Here is a 17,452-nt window from a genome sequence, read left to right as displayed (position 1 = left end):
CAGCGGTCTTCTTTATCCAAGATTTGGACCTTGCTATCTTCAAAGGAGTGTCCCATGTCTTTTAAGTGTTGAAAGACAGCTGAGTTTTGCCCTGTAAAGTTCTCCCTCCTGTGCGGAGCCATTCGCTTGGAGAGTAGTTGTTTTGTCTCCCCAATGTATAGATCTGTGCACTCCTCACTACACTGGACTCTGTATACCACATTGGTTTTAGATTGACCTATACTAGATATACCATGACCTGGATGAATGAAAATCTTCATAGTCTATTAATGCTTGAGTTTCACCTCCTCAGTTCTCTTTTTACCTTAATCTCCATTTTAACCATAACATTTAATGCCTCTTTATCCTGCTCCTGCATTGAGAAGATCTGCTCATTTGATGAGATTTCCAAAAAACAAGTGGGTCGTTGCCACATACCTGCTGGGACAAATTGTGCTTAAGGAATTGTGTGGCCCCAGGCCAATAATCAGATCATCAAATGGGCCTGTGGAGACCAATCAAGAGACAACTGCATCAAATTGCTGATGCAGTCCTCATGCAACTGGATTTTCTAACGGTGTCCTAGTGCTTTTCAGAATATGACAAAGTAGCAATGCTGAATATTTTAACAGTGCCAATGGCATAAATACTTCCTCCACTACCAGTCAAACTGGCATATTATTACTAAGCAGTTATTAACTGAAATTCACATATTAATAAAGTCACAATTAAAGCTACAAAAGTGGATACAGTACTTTTATTAAAGGAACAGTAACAGTAAAACATGTAAGTGTTGTAAAGTAATTACAATATAATGTACTGTTGCCCTGCACTGGTAAAACTGATGTGTTTGCTTTAGAAAGACTACTATAATTTATATAAACAAGCTGCTGTGTAGCCAAGGGGGCAGCCATTTGAGGCACAGGTTACATAACAGATATATTGTGTATAATCCCATTGTATTCTATTACAGAGTTTATCTGCTGTGTATCCTGTCCCTTTTTTCCCTTTTTCAGCTTCAATGGCTACTCCCATGGCTACAAAGCAGCCTAACTATAGTGGTCTTTCTATAACGAACACATAATAGACAGGTGCGGGTCTGGGTTCGGTGTTTTTTACCAGGTGTCCCCCTGGCCCAGTCTTACCCTACCCATAATATCCAAGAACATCTATCCCTCGGCTAAAATTCCGATACAATCCAGAACCCTATTTATCAGGAATGATAACCCACCCAAAACAAAGGAGAAAGTACAGAACGAGAGAAAACATGGATCAGTTTTAACATTGCTAAATTTAAATGGGACTGATTAAGATTCTGATACATGTCCCCTTAAAACTGTTCCTTATACAAAAAATAAATAAATAATATATATATATATATATATATATAAATAAAATTAGGCTGTAACAAGATTGTTATACTGCTGTCAGTTGTCCAATTAGAAAAGACAAGTTTATATTTAGAGGATTGGGTGACACAGGAAGTATTCAATAGTCGTGCATTTCCTCCAGCAGCACATCATCACTAACAAGTGGCCTTGCTATTCTATTTCCAGCAGCCAATGCATCACGGTTTATCTTAATTGTCATAAATTAAATGGCGCCGGCCTCAACACAGTTTTTTAAACTTTGTCCATCAATTTCAAGTCTTGCAACATTTTGGAACAGTACAAACCCCTCTCCACCCACACGGCATCTGACTTGTACTTGAAATGTCAGGATTTGGGTCAGATATTCCAAACCATCCTTTGAACATATTTCTGTTGCAAATAAAGGAAAGAAAAGATGTTTTCAAAATTCCTGGGAAGTTATGACCACCCATATATTATTAGCCTCTTATTTCTGCAACAGAAGCCCTCCTTAAATAGTTTGTTCACTGGTATTTATCTTCCCATTCTGTAATGGTTTATCATCAAACAAAGCAAGGGGCTGGTTGAGTGGTGCTCTATGCTTAAAGGAAAACTATACCCCTCTAACAATGTAGGTCTCTATAAAAAGATATAAACAGTTCATGTGTAAAACCCTGCTTCATATAAATAAAGCATGTTCATAATAATATACTTTTTTAGTAGTATGTGCCATTGGGTAATCCTAAATAGAAAACTGCTTTTTAAAAAATAAGGGCCGTCCCCTGGGATCATATGATTCATGGTGCAAACTAACATACCAAGCAAACCATACTTGTTAGGTCACATGAGCCAATTAACAGACAGAGTTCTGCCTTTTGCTTCCACACTTCTTCCTGTTACAGTTAGAGCTGCAGTATTTCTGGTCAGGTGATCTCTGAGGCAGCACACAGACCATCAAAAAATGGTGGTTCAAGGCAAGAGATGTAAAAGGGCAATATTTCCTTAATTATATATTCCAGTTTGGTAAGATTCTTTAATATGTCACTTAATATAAACTGTTGCTTAAGTGTTCATTTTGGGGGTATAGTTTTCCTTTAAGGAATACCTTAAGCCCATATGTAAGTGAAAATTATAAGCACAAAATATGTTAGGCTTTGTCTCAACTTGGCCTTCATGTAAAATAAATTGCTCATATTTCTATCCCATGTACAGTAGTCAGGATCAGCAGGGAACCGCAAAGGAAAAAGATATTATAGAACCATAAAGTGATGGCTTTGTGTCTCAGCACTAAAATTACCATGCTCTTTGGAAAGGAAAAGTTTGCATGCTAAAATTTACGTCCAGTCAGTTAAATGAGTTGCCTTTAATTTCCAGTATCCCTTATGAACATGCTCCTTCATTTGCAAGGCTGTGAAGCATTCTTCAGCATTTGCTAGAGCCCGCTTAATAATTACACACACGTACATATGCTCACAACGCTTTCTGGAAATACATAAATAACGCGGCAGGGTCTCTTGTGAGCAAATTAGTGTTGGAATGTCTTGTAATAAGCAAGAACAACAGATAATTCTAATCGCAGCAACATAAGCGTTTCTTACAAGGATTCTTTTATGCTACAGTGATCTTGTACAGCCGCAGCACCCCGGAACTCTACAATGATCTGCCTTTTTTGTTAACTACTTCAATGAAACTCATATTCCAGCCTGTGCATATGTGATAACCAACAAAATAAAAGAGTAAAGTATTCTGGGTTAATGGGAAACCAGAAACCACCACAATTTGCCTTGGTGTATAATCTTCTAGGGTCTACAACGGCATTAGAGGAATCTGAGATTGTTCTTCCATTAGTTCATGTTATACATGTATGGGATCCATTGTCTGGAAACCTATATCCAGAAAACTCCCAGGAAGGCCATCTCCCATAGACTTCACTTTAATAAATTGAAATTTTAAAAATGATTCCCTTTTTCTCTGTAGTAAGACAGTACCTTGTACTTGATCCCACCTTAGATATAATCAGCTCTTATTGGAGGCAAAACAATCCTACTGGGGTTAACTAATGTTAAAATTATTTTTAAGTAGACTTAGGGGCCCATTTACTTAGTTCGAGTGAAGGAATAGAGGAAAAATAGTTCAAATTTCGAATTGTTTTTTTTGGCTACTTTGCCCATCGAATGGGCTACTTCGACCTTCGACTACGACCTTCGAATCGAACTAAAAATCGTTCGACTATTCGATAGTCGAAGTACTGTCTCTTTAAAAAATTCTTCGACCCCCTAGTTCGCCACCTAAAACCTACCGAGGCCAATGTTAGCCTATGGGGAAGGTCCCCATAGCTTCCTAACAATTTTCTGATCGAAGGAATATCCTTCGATCGATGGATTAAAATCCTTCGAATCGCTCGATTTAAGGATTTAATCATTCGATCTAACGATTATTCCATCGATCGTTCGATCGTAGGAATAGCGCTTAATCCTTCGACTTCGATATTCGAAGTCGAAGGATTTTACTTCGACAGTCGAATATCGAGGGTTAATTAACCCTCGATATTCGACCCTAGGTAAATGTGCCCCTATAGGTATGAAGATATAAATTAGGGAAAAATTATGGAAAGATCCCTTATTAGGAAAAACTCAGGACCCGAGCATTCTGGAGAACAGGCCTCATACCTGTAGTTGCAAACTATTGATTGTCATAATTAGGATGTGTAGTTTGCATGCTCAACTACAAATGACCACAGGGACCCCAATATAGGATAAGGGCATCCTTATTGTATTCAGAAACCGTCTATTTCCAGACCATTTCTAGCGCTTCTGAGGTTCACGTGAATAGTCAAACACTGACACAAGGGAAAGTATCGCAAACATGACGGAGGACACTGTAAAGCTGGAGAAATGCAAATTGCAAGACAGTCATATGGAGGTGCTGTGGAGTAGATTGCATTCATGGACACCTTGATAGGCCCATGGGCCAAAGGGAAAAAATCTTATGTGGAACATCCCCCATTCTATACCAATATTCATACAATGAAATTATTGATATATGTATGGCCAGGTTTATATCTATATTCTGTAATCATCTGCTGTGATCTCTATCATGATAGTAGGGCAAGGACACTGGTATTTTCTCTTGAGAAACACCAAAATATTGGCACTATTATGTGTTTTCTTTTTAACTATAAATGGCCTAAGCTAAATTTGTTTGTTAAATGGGCGTTGCAGAACAACAATAGGGGTTACTTGCCCTGTTTAGCAAATGTGCATCAACACAACAACCCAACAACCAATGTTGGGATTTTAAAAGTGCTGGAGAGCAAAAACGATTGAAAGAAATAAAGGAGTTCCAGTCGAAGAAGCAAAAGTTCTACTATATAGTAACCAATCAGATGTTTGCTGTCCCTGCTCTAAAACTATTAGATCATTAAATGCTATTGTTGATCCCTTCTTGCAATAAGGATATGGATATTGGGCGATCCCCTGTTAGGAAGGTTCATTGACTTGAAACCATCCACGATTTGTCCATTTTGCCCGATTTATACTTTTTTACATGATAAATCAGAGAGAGGTTTTTATTTTTTGGTTGGGGGGTGTATGAGTGAAGGGAGTGATCAATAAAAAAGAAAAAGCACTGGCCATAACAGGCAACTTATTCTTCTTTTCTTCTCTCAGACAATTTCCCTTTGACCTGAGTGAATAGCACTTGCAATATGGAAAACTACAGTTCAGTAAGGTCTTCTGTTTAAAATGGGCATTTTCCCAATAGTGGCCAAATGTGCACAAAAAACATATGATTATGGTATTTATGTGTCCATTAAAGCATCCTCAGCAAGCTAGGGCTGGTTAGCCTACTATTTGCCGACTATTTAGATTTACTGCAGTTTAAAGCCCATTTTTAGTTCAATTATACTTTTGAGGACAAAGCACTCTAGATGCCAAGTGATTGAAGAGCAGCAGAAATCGCACGTCTGTCTCCGAAGTAACGTCGCATCTCCCGTTAAGAAGCCCGGGCTGCAGCCATTGGAAAGGACTGCACTGTATCATTAGTGTATAGCCCAGTAGCTTGTGTTTTTCTTTTTCTTGAAAAGATCAGCAACGCTAGATGTGCTTTGCCTGCGTGTAATAAACATAAGCAAATAACACCTTCAGGGGCAGTGAACGCACGCCTGGGCACAGCTCAGAGAAGATCATTCTGGAAGCACCTGATGTGACGAAGACAATTGCATTTATGACTTGCTTTGGAACAATCGGCACCATGAAAGGGATTTGCCAGCAGAATCATTTAGCTGTTTGAGTGTTGATGAAACGTTGGTTGATGGTACTGCAGCGCGCTCATAAAAGTAACAGCAAAAATCTCTGCCAGGTGAGGCTGTTATGCCAAATGCCTTAAAACCAAAATAGGGAAATTACAGCAGCCACTGAAATAGTCTACAGAGGGTCAAGGAGGAAAGCTTTGCCTTTGTTGGATTTCTAAGCCCATGTCATTCGTCAGAATGGGGAACTGTATAAAGCAAGACGGTCACGTGTGCATCCTCCGTATAGAAATAAAAAAACCACAGGCCATAAAGAAAAATATTTTTTTTCAAAAAGGACACTTCTTTACATCATTTTACATATGGTATTAAGGCAAAAGCAAATGTATTTTTGTATTCTAGAGACGCTAAATTAATTGCAAATATAGTTCGAAACCTCTAAAACAGGGGTGCCCAAAAGGTAGATGGGGATCAACCAATAGATGTTTAGCTGGAGATCAGTAGATCTAAAGACAATGTCAACAAAAAAAACTTTGTAAATCGCCCTCCTGTTTCATGTTTTTCTTTCATATATTTATTATGTTAAGGTTACATAAGAAATAGTTGTTTGTTAAATATAACAATGTAAATTTTCCCATAAATCAATATTTAAGTCATATTTTCCATGGAACAGAATGCTAACAATGCTTTATGGATGTAGATCATATTGGGACATCATCACTAAAAGGGGCCGATTCACTAACTTCGAGTGAAGAATTCGAAGTTAAAAAACTTCGGATTTCGAAGTTTTTTTTGGGCTACTTCGACCATCGAATGGGCTACTTCGACCTTCGACTACGATTTCGAATCAAAGGATTCGTAATAAAAACGTTCGACTATTCGACCATTCGATAGTCGAAGTACTGTCTCTTTAAAAAAACTTCGACCCCCTAGTTCGCCATCTAAAAGCTACCGAAGTCAATGTTAGCCTATGGGGAAGGTCCCCATAGGCTTGGCTAACTTTTTTTGGTCGAAGGATAATTCCTTCGATCGTTAGATTAAAATCCTTCGAATCGATTCGAAGGATTTTATCGTTCGATCGAAGGAATTATCCTTCGATCGAGACTATCTGCGCTAAATCCTTCGACTTCGATATTCGAAGTCAAAGGATTTTAATTCCTAGTCGGATATCGAGGGTTAATTAACCCTCGATATTTCGACCCATAGTGAATCGGCCCCTAAAAGTAGACCTCGTATTAGTAAAGTATTGGCACTCCCACTATAAAAAGCAGCAATGCATGATAGCATGGCCCCCTAGGGATGATATCTGGCTCTTTCAGCTCTATAATGCAACCTTTGAAAGACAGGCCTTAGGTCTCACCTAGGAGTTAATGTAATGCTTAGTGATGTGTCCAACTAAATATAGCTACAAGCATATGAGCTCCGCAGTTTGTATCAGAGCAAGATCAGATAACCCCAAACAATTACAAAATAAATGGTTGACGTCTAGAGGCAAAGACAAGACAGAAACTTGATGGATGGAGACACTATTCCTAATTAGGACAACCAGAAATTGTTGTTGCAGATTCGTTGACAAAAAGCCAAGGGTTTCACCTTTAAACTGGTTTGACGGATTATTAACGTGCCCAAGGTGTGCCATTGGGCTGGGAGAGATCTAAAATGACTTATAGATTGCAAAAAAGATTTTTTGTACATAAATATTACCTGAATAGCCATATCACATTTACTAGATTATCAGAATTTAGGGATGCACCAAATCTATTTGGAATGTCCACTATTTTGGATTCGGCCGAACCCCTGAATCCTTCGAGAAAGATTCGCCGAATACTGAACCAAATCCTAATCTTAATTTGCATATGCAAATTAGGGGTGGGAAGGGGAAAACATTTTTTACTTCCTTGTTTTGTGACAAAAATAAACGCAATTTCACGCTGCACCCTAATTTGCATATGTAAATTAGGATTCCGATTCGGTTTGGCCAGGCAGAAGAATTCAGCCGAATCTGAATCCTGCTGAAAAATGCTGAATCCTGGATCTGGTGCATCCCTACCGAAATTAAAGGAGAACTAAACTCTAAAAATAAATATGGTTAAAAATACTATATTTTATATATTGAAGTTACTACACCAGCATTGATAACCGTAATGGTACAAGATCTTCAAAGTTGCTCACAGTAACTCCCTATCTTGGACTTTATTAGGAGTGTCAATGGCACGCACATGCTCAGTGGGCTCTGAGCAGCTGTTGAGAAGCTAAGCTTAGGGGTCGTTTTAAATCATCAAGCAGAAAATATTTAAGTGATAGTAGTCCAGAGCATGTGTGGGAATTAGCATAAAGTAAAATGGGGAGCTATGGGGGCATCTTTGGAGGCACAGATACCTGCTAAAGGACTGTGTTGGCCATGGGCTGGTACAGAACCCCAAACATAATGTTTTTAATGTCTACCCTACTTTCTAGTTCTCCTTTAAACAAGATTGTATGTAATGCTTTAGCTAGTGTTTGCCTATAAAAGCTTTACTCTTGCACTAGGTATTAATCCCTTTTGTGGAAGATATCTGAAGAAAATGGCAGCAACTGGAAAATCCAAACAAGTCAAACAATCTTTCTGCGTTTGCATCCATTTAAAGCTATATTACCTCATTTCAGCTGTCATTCAAAGTCTTCTTAATTGGAGAAATTGACAAAGTGTCTCCTGTTGAAGGATTCAGCATCCAATGCATATACGAGATGCTAAAGACCCTTATGCCACTAAATCTAGCGACTCAAACTAAAAGGTTTCTCCCATATAAGAATTTATTTCAAGAAGAGACATCAATAATTTTAGGATCATTAAAAAAGCATCAGTGCATTACAAAAGATTTATATGTTCTTAATAGTTAAGGGCAATCTAAATTGTGCTGTCAAGGGCCAGTGATTCACAACCACCAGCTGAAATAATGTGCATTACCAGGGTACAGTTCAAGAGCAAGTATTGATTCATGTCTGGTGCCTACCTGTCTACAGGTGAAGGCTTTGAGCTTCTCGGTTTCTTTACTTGAGCATAGAGTGCTTCGGTTTGCTTTCCATCCCTTGGACTTTGGGGCCTGTTGTTCAAATGTAATGTGCCACTATTAGAACAAGTGTCATACAGTCCGGCCCCGGCATAGGGAGACTCGTCGAGGCTTCCATGCGTTTTAGCGTAATCTTGGATCTCCGCATAGTCCTTTTCTCTAGCTTGCCTTTCTCTGAGCTCTCTTGTCTTTGCTTGTATTCTGTAAATGAAACAAAGTTTAGATGCATGCGGTTATTGCTAAAGGAAGACAATAAATATTATAGGGAAGTATTTCTAAGGTCAATTTCTGTGTAAAAGGGATTTTCTTTTAGACATTGACACCTACTGATAGTCTGAAGGGCAAGACGGCCCCCATGAATATTTAGGACCTAATCAACAAACGCCTTCCACCTATATTTTAATCTTTATGCAACACAGTAAACATTTCATAAGGCAACGTAAGGACCATGAAGAGTTCCAAAGTCAAGTTTTGGTGTCCAAGGTACAGGACTATTTAGTGCCATACCCAAAGGACACAATTCAAAAGAATTGAAGACTGGATTTTGAGTCAAAGTCCATTGTCAGGAGCACTGAGGCCGTATCCCTGGAAAACACTGTGCAATAGATAATAAGGAAGCATGTGCCTACAGGGAACATTAATCTTTGACCTTCAAACTAATTTCAATACAGCCTTTAAGTCCTCTGATGGCCTATGTTGGATAAGTGCAGCCAATAGTCCGGTATATAAATTGTGCTTAGGAGAAACCCTAAATTATAATACTGGAAGTGAAATTTCAATAAAGAAAACAACATGTTTAAAGATTCAGTAGGGATGGCTCTAAGGAATCATAAAAGTATCAGGGAAGATTTACTTTTTTGTGTAAGGAAGCCATTTATTACCCTGAAGACAGCTTCACAGAGCAGAACTAAAGCTCCAGGTCATTTTTACGAGCCTTTGTGTTTTCCCTCATGTACCTGGAGTTGAAAAAACACAAGCAGGTGCTTTTCACTAGCTACGCCTGTGTTCCAGAAAGCCTGCTTATTACATGATGCAGATAACAAATGCACACGACTGCCTTCAAAGGAAAGTGCAGAATGTCAAGCCTGACGGATAGTGATTACACAGTATAGACTGGTGCCAGACTGATGGGCCATTACTGAATGCTGCCGAAATGCTCCACAAGAAAACTTTGACAATTTTATGTACTGTCAAGACAGCCCATCAAGATGTGGGCTCATTCTCTGCATGGGATCAGAGGGAGATATGGTGACAGGTTTCACACTGCAGTTGACTGGGACTGTAGGCAAGAACACAGGACTTTTCATGAATGTCAACAATAGCAAGGGCCTCAGCTGATTTCATTGTTAGAGCCACAAAAAAGTAAGTACAGCCAACACAGAGCAACATATAATCACAGGAGGAATGTTATTATCTAGGATTTCTAAGTAAACTTTACTTTTCACTTTAATTCTCTATAACGGTTCAGTGATGTATAAAGGCATAGCCTATTCTACACAGGGAGTGTTATGTAGGAGTTGTCCTAGAGGTTTGGTAATCAGCCTGGGGGATCTCATGCTAGAGACTCTGGTTTAGTTCATTGTGGCAACTCCTTGGGAACGTGGACATGCCATACATGGGCCAATAAAATCTGCCAACAGACCGAGACGGCAGCTTATTGGCCGGCTTGTGGGGTCATCCCATGGGTGTCCCTGATCGATACCTGGCCGGAAGTTGGCCAGATGCCAATCGGGCAGGGTAAAAAAGCTGCATCTTTTCGTTGATGTGGTCCCACGATCCGACCGCCCGTATGGCCTCCATTCTGATCCAATTGTTGGGCCCTAGGGCCTATGATCGGATCAACCCGATATCGCCCATCTCAAAGTGGACATATTGGGAGAGATGTCGCCAAACAAGCGGATCTCCTTGTGTATGTCCACCTTTAATCTCCGTTTGGCCCACACTTTCAGATGCACATTTATCAAAGGTCGAATTTCGAATTCATGTGAGTTTATAAAAACTCCCCTATACTCTGATGAACTCGAAATTTGACCAAACGAAATTTATTAAAAAAAAAAATCTAATTTGGTAAACTTTGGTAATTTGGATCGACCTGAAAACTCGAATCGAATTCAATTTGAGGTTTAAAAATTTGAGTGAAAAAAACCTTGAATGTCAGGAAGGCTGCAAACAACTCCAAATTGATCCCAGGACGTCTCCCATTGACTAAAACAGCAATTCAGCAGGTTTTAAGTGGCGAATAGTCGAATTTAAGTTCTTAAAGGACCAGAGTATGATAAATCTCAAAAATCGAATTTAAATTTTTTAAATAATATTCGAACAAATAGAATTTGAACAATTCCCTACTCGAATTTGACAGTTTTGGCCATAAAAATCTCTAAAAGTCTAATTCAAAATTCTAATTTTCAATTCAACCCTTGATAAATCTGCCCCTTAGATTCCCTTAATGGCTGCCTTGCTTGCAAACTTTTTGCTAGAAACTCCCCAGTCATCTAATTATCCATCTGGAACCTGGGCACTATAATGACATCTATTGGCCAATTCATCATGAAAAATGTTGGAACGCCTTATCCTTTTTTCAAAGGAATTACTTTTGAATCAAAAATATTTTAGCCACACTTGTTTTGCCTATTGTCAGTCTAGCATCTGCTCAACAAGCACAATTAATTGATATCTAGGGGGCTTCCAACATAGAAATTCAGGGCAGTCTCAGTGAACTCCCTGAATTTGTGCATTGGTAGCGGCTCAAGTATTTTGGTGTTGGCTACAATGAACACCAGGCTAAATTATTGCTGGATTTTGTGCTACAAGACTTTCTAGGTGGGCAATAATAGACATGTACATTTGTTAACTCAACATCCTTTCCAATCAGTGTGGTTGGCTCTCCTAGGGGACCTTACCAAAGGTTCAAAGTCCAAGGTGGACATGAGCCAAAAAAGTCTGACAACCACTGCTCTAGACTATGTAGTCACAGGTGGTAAGAAGACAAGGGATAATGTAAAAGGCAGGTTTTTCTACTTTGAAGGCAAGCCACTTTAATGAACTGAATTGTATAGGACTAGAGAAGCTTTTGCCCTGTAAAACAGTTATAGGCCAATAAAAGGAATCATGATACCTACTGATTTCAAAGAACTAGAAACAAAACATCAAGGAAAATATTTAGGTCAAGGAAATAAAATATTAGTTTGCTTCCTTTCCAGTATGAAACAAAAAAGTATGGTCTCACGTAAAAAAACAATGTACTGGCAAAGCATCCTGTGGTTAAACTTTCCTACAGCTGATGGTTTAAGGGTTCCAGATGGCTGGAGAAGAAAGAGGACACCACTTTATTCTCTAAATATGACCTGAAGGTCACCAAGTCTCTTGTTTTTATATTGACTTCTTTAAGGTCTTCCTAAAGGCACAATGTTTATCATCATAAATGAAGGGTCGTTTCTTCAATACATCAATGAAACAAAGTTATAAAATCCAGCCACTACAGATGGCTCAATCTAACGTCTATGCTTGCCTTAAATGTTGCTTGGCATCATAAACTAGGAAAGAATCAATGGCTACTCTAAATGGAATCAAAGATTAAAGCAAAATGCCAACATAAATAGGCTCATATTGGAAGTGCATTTCAAATATTTCTTGTCTGAACGAATTCTTTTTGAAGGCCTCACTGTTATACCATCAAGACTCAAAGTAAATGCTTTTATCAGTACTGGATACCCCTGAAACTCTCTTACAGTAATGACTGTAAGTACTGAAGAAAGTTTCTGAATTCCTGCAACTTTGTTATGAATAAAGGGGATACATGTTTGGCATTGTAGAGGGCTCTCTATCAGAAAATATCTGTTCTAGGCTATATGAGAAGGAAATTCAAGAACGTTTTAAAATGAAGCTAAAGATTAAGATATTTCAAGAACATGGGCACTCTAAAAATATGTTTTTACCTCATCCCTTATAATTTAAACATGTTTAGTGGTGTGCACAAAGTTTCCATTTAATATAGGTTTATCCAAGTGCACTGATCAGCTGCTTACCATTGCTCCCATCACCTGGCAGGGGATTACTGCCGTGTTCACTGTAAATAGAAATAATTTGGGACACTAAAGCACTGACACATCTCCATAAAAAGCACATGGTGCCATTGCAGTGAAAATGTAATGAATCTTGATTTCATAACCCCATAGAAGTATGTCCAAGAGTTTATAGCCCTCATATTGAGTACAAATCCAACCAAGAGTCCTATCAGGCTCAAATAGACTTCCAAATTGGGGCAGACTAGTGGTTACTGTGGTTGCAACTCCATCTGCATCTGACTTGACTCCACTCAGGTTTAGGTGTAGTTGCATCAGAAACAGGAGAGCAAAACTTTTTCAGAGACAAGTCAAAGGCATCAATTTCTTTTTATTTTGGGGGGAGGCACATATACAGAACAAGTAGCCCAGGTTGATCCAAACTTAACACGTGTTCTCACTCTCATTGTAGCCTTTTATAACTTGAAATTGTTCATCGGTGAGGTTACCATTCCATTTTTTCATTTTAGTGTGGCTCTGGAAAGCAACACAGCAAATGATCCATTTCCAACAAGTCAGAGAAATTGTTCAAAAAAAAAAAAAAAAAAATAGAAATAGATATACAGGAGGACGAATTATGCCTTAAGACATTGTGCTCTGCATTCAGGAAAATTCATTATCTTTCTGCAACAAAATAAATGAACAACCCCAACGTGAACTGGAAAAATAAATAAAAATTCAGATTCAGATCCGATAATAAGGTTAATTTCTTTCCTGTTGTCACTAAATCCACATTAGTAGTCTCTTTTCAGCTTGACACAAATTAATGGTTTTAATTCTAGACACTTGTCACAGTGCTCGCTAGCCTTTCTTCTAATTAAAATGGATGACGCTTCGTGCTCATGAAAGACTGGAGTTCATTTTCCCCTTTCCTGTTGTTACATTCCTATTCATTAGACACTCAGCGGCGAAAATGGCTCCCAGCACCCAAGATAGAGGGAAAGAAAAAAGATAAGATGCTGCCAGAGTGATGTGACATATGGCCAAATGTGCCTCTCCCCAAGGGTGTTGTATTACTGAGCTTGGTGGGAATAAATGGCAGTACATCTCTTTAATTACTGTAGTACACAAATGGATTTGTTACAAGAAATTCAGATTGCTTGGCCAATCCATTTTAGTACCAGAAGCCTGAACAGATTTCTAATCAATGTGTGGCACACCCATCAGTTATTATTCTATATTAAAGTATAGATTTGTAACCTTCATCCCACCAAAGCTTTCGGACTTGGGAGGAATCGTTTTACAAGATCTGTAAATATCTGCTTTATATGGTACAGCAGGTTGCAGACATTCGCTGTATTCTTCACCCTCATGTAAAGCAAGATCCATTTTTATACCCCATAATTGTTGGTAATCCAACTACCTTGTTTGACATTCTTGTATACCATTGTTGATGCTGATACTAGATGGGACAGATTTAACTTCAATTAAAAATCTAATAAGAATTCAGAGCAGATCCCTGAATACCGTATGGAATGCTCAAGTGACTTAGCCGACATTGCCTAGTATTGAGACACGTCATAGCGAATCACAATGCAAAGGTTATATGCTATAGTCAGAGTTTTAGTTATCAATAACTTTACTACAAGAACAGTTAAAGGTAGTGAATATTACATGAGAAGCTTTTTACTTTCCTATTCATTGGTTACAACCGTGTTGCAAAGCTGGAGGTTCTGATGAGGAGCAAAGACAACTCATCCTTCAAACGCAAAAAAGAAAAGCTATACAAAACATATCAGTTATAGGGCTCCTTCAGAAGAATCCTGCATTGAAATCGATTCAAAATAGCAAACAGACTTTTTTATATATAATTCTGACATTTGAAGTGAGGCCAGACATGTTTTTAGTTTCCCAGGTGCCATAAGCAATGTGACTTGAGCTCTGATAAACTTTAGTCTTTATTTACTACTGCCCTGTAAGTTGGAGTGATATCAATAGAGCTCAATAGTGAAATACCCAAGTCCAACGATGACGCCTCCAAGTACATTGAGTAGAAGAAACAATAGTTTTTTTTAAAGCAGCTACAATGTGAAGTGTTGGCTCTTCCTGAAAGCACAGGATCAGGCACAATGACCTGAACTGGCTGTCTACACACCAATATTTCAACTAAAAAAATAATACATTTATTGGTTCAAGAAAACAATTTTAATAGTAGAACAGATTATTTGCATTGTACGCAGCGTAATTTAGAAATAAAAACAACCCCATTAAATCATAAAGGGACATAATTCCTTTAAGAATCAGGGATTATTATGGGTTTACAGTTTTCTACTCTATGAAAAGCAACTGGTTGAATAATAAAGAAAAAACAAATATATGAGAATCCTATTATTCAGTGGTTGTACGGCTTAGTTATTAATTTGCTTGGCCCATCTGCAGTCAATATGAGCAAATACCAGCAAAAGATGGTTGTAAGCAAATGTTGATTATTATTAGAAAGATGATGTCGGAGAATAGTATTCTGTTCTATAAAATGGTGGTTATAATTGATTTTTTTAATGGACCATTTGCTTGTACTTTGGCCCCCACAGGATTTTTGTTTGATGCAGCTTGCAAACAGTAAATTCATTATTGCCAACCCATTTCCCAGAAGTATTACATCATTAAAGAAATAAAGCTTCATGCAGAATGGAAATATGCATTAAATCGACTATTCTAAATGAACTTGGATATTGAGGGAACCATGTTATCCACCGAGAGAGGCCCTCACCCAAATCCCCAAGGAAAAGAAAAAAACACTATACAAATTTTTAGCCAACAATGTTTGGGCCCATCAACCGACAAAACAGCCAAAACTCCACCAAAATCACTTAATAAAAAACACTATAAGCGTCCTCAAAATCCCTGTTCCAAATCAAGAATTCAGTCATAGCCAAAGTATCTAAAAAATTATTCTAAAATACATAATCCATTAAAAAAAAAACTCATTGCTCAGTCGCTGGAAGCAACTTCAGCACATCAACTATTTATTGGAAGTTATCACAATAAGTTTCTATGGGCAAGCAGACACACTCTGGTCTATAATCATCATCATGTGCAAAGGAAAGTGCCAGCTGGAGAGGAGTTGAGGTCCCTGGGTTTCCCCATCTGGATGGATAAGTCTGGGCTTGGCAGATTCCCAGAGAACATTACCTGACTGAATTTGGCATGTCAACGTTAAGTTTTAGTGAAAGAGCAATATTATTCAGGGGCTGTATTTGTGGTTTGGTCTACACAGATTCTGGTTCCAGAGAGAGCAAACCTAAATATTACAGTGTACAATGATCTTCTTAACAATTCCATGCTTCCAACTGTGTAGCAAACGGCTTGGAGAATACCCTTTTCTAATACCGAATGACAAGGCTCCCTTGCACAAACTGAGATACATACAGAATTGGTTTGCGGAGATCCAACAGAAGAACTTGATGGCCTGAGCAAAGCCCTGACCTCAACATAAATAATATCTATGGGTTTAACTGGAACACAGTCAATGAGCCAGGCTTGATTTCCAACCTTCCCACTACTGGAGTCACTGCTGTAATGTCAATCACAGTGAGCTAATCACACTATTTGTTAGATGAGAATGATAGGAAACGAGAAATAAGCAGTTTGTATTTGTCAACGGCAAAAACACTCACTGGAATATTACAGGGGGTCAGGTGACTGCGCTTATGCTCAATGGAGTTCTTTAACTGCATTTCACATCCCTTTCTAGTGCCAGGGGCAGTGACCTTAGCAACAAAGATGAATTCTGAGTTCCAAATGGGAGTCGGAGGAGAACAGAAGATTACAAAACCACAAAAGATGTATAATAAAGATGAGCAAATCAGCTTTCCCTTACTAAGGGTGCAGGCATTAAAATTACTAACAAAAAAAACATTTTATAAAAAATACAAAAATCTGTATAAGAACCACAAAAATCTGTTTGAGAACCACAAAACATCTGATAAACTTATTTCATTGTGAAAATATCAGCAAATCCCCAAAACTACACCCGATTTCAATTCAATCTAAACACAGGGGAAAAACCATGTTCATTTTAACAGTTATGTTTTCTCCTCCTGTTGAAACATTGATATGATATATATATATATATATAAAAGGTTATGTCAAAAGGTTTCAAGCGAATGCTGGCTGGGAAGGTAATAAGCTAATGAAGCAACGAAGTCTACCTCTCCTGTTCTTGCCTCATGCGCATTCTTTCATCTTCTGAAGGGTGGGCTTCTTGAACTTTCATTTTCCATGATCCCCCGTGATCAATCTTGTCATCTTTTCGATGTTTGCCAAACCTGTTAAGAACAAGGGGAGTTCTAAAACCCGTCTGTAAAACGATAGGGTGACAAAGGGGGTCTTTGGGGGTACGCCTCCTTTGGTTTCTTACCAACAATTTTAAAGTTGGCTCATTAATTCTCCTGTTTGTGCAATGTTCGGCCAGTAATTTATACTTATGAATGTCATGCTTAATGTTACCCATCGCTAGTTATAGTTTGCATGCTATTAATATTGTTGAGTGGACGAAACTCATGCGCCTTATTATATTTCCATTTTAGGTGAAAGGAGACAGGCCATTAAAAAAGGAATTTAAAAAAAATCCAAAAAGTTGTGTTAGAGATTTGGTAACGTGCACTGGTAAGTTATAGCTTCTTGGGGTTAGTACTGCAAGATTAGAAATAGCCTCTACAGGAGTGAATCCTTAAAAAATATCAAGCACCATCTGTAAACACATACACACACATAACTGGTCATGTTGTTGTTTTTTTCATATCTTCTGGGTATGCAATAAAC

The 17,452-nt window shown here is 38.3% G+C and overlaps 1 protein-coding gene across 9 annotated transcripts in view; it reads right to left on the bottom strand.

The window, feature by feature from the left end:
- Nucleotides 1-17,452, bottom strand: part of pard3.S (par-3 family cell polarity regulator S homeolog) — a 396,021-nt gene that overhangs the window by 103,826 nt on the left and 274,743 nt on the right. For 5 of the 9 annotated variants that reach the window (XM_018268699.2, XM_018268702.2, XM_018268698.2 and 2 more), the window contains 2 exons: nucleotides 16,840-16,956; nucleotides 8,571-8,828 (listed from right to left, as the gene is read on the bottom strand). In XM_018268699.2, coding sequence (XP_018124188.1) covers nucleotides 8,571-8,828; nucleotides 16,840-16,956 — 375 coding nt within the window. 9 annotated transcript variants of the gene reach the window in all.

This window comes from Xenopus laevis, chromosome 6S (assembly GCF_017654675.1).
Source record: "Xenopus laevis strain J_2021 chromosome 6S, Xenopus_laevis_v10.1, whole genome shotgun sequence".
NCBI lineage: Eukaryota > Metazoa > Chordata > Amphibia > Anura > Pipidae > Xenopus > Xenopus laevis.
This window is presented reverse-complemented; position numbering and strand designations above follow the sequence as displayed.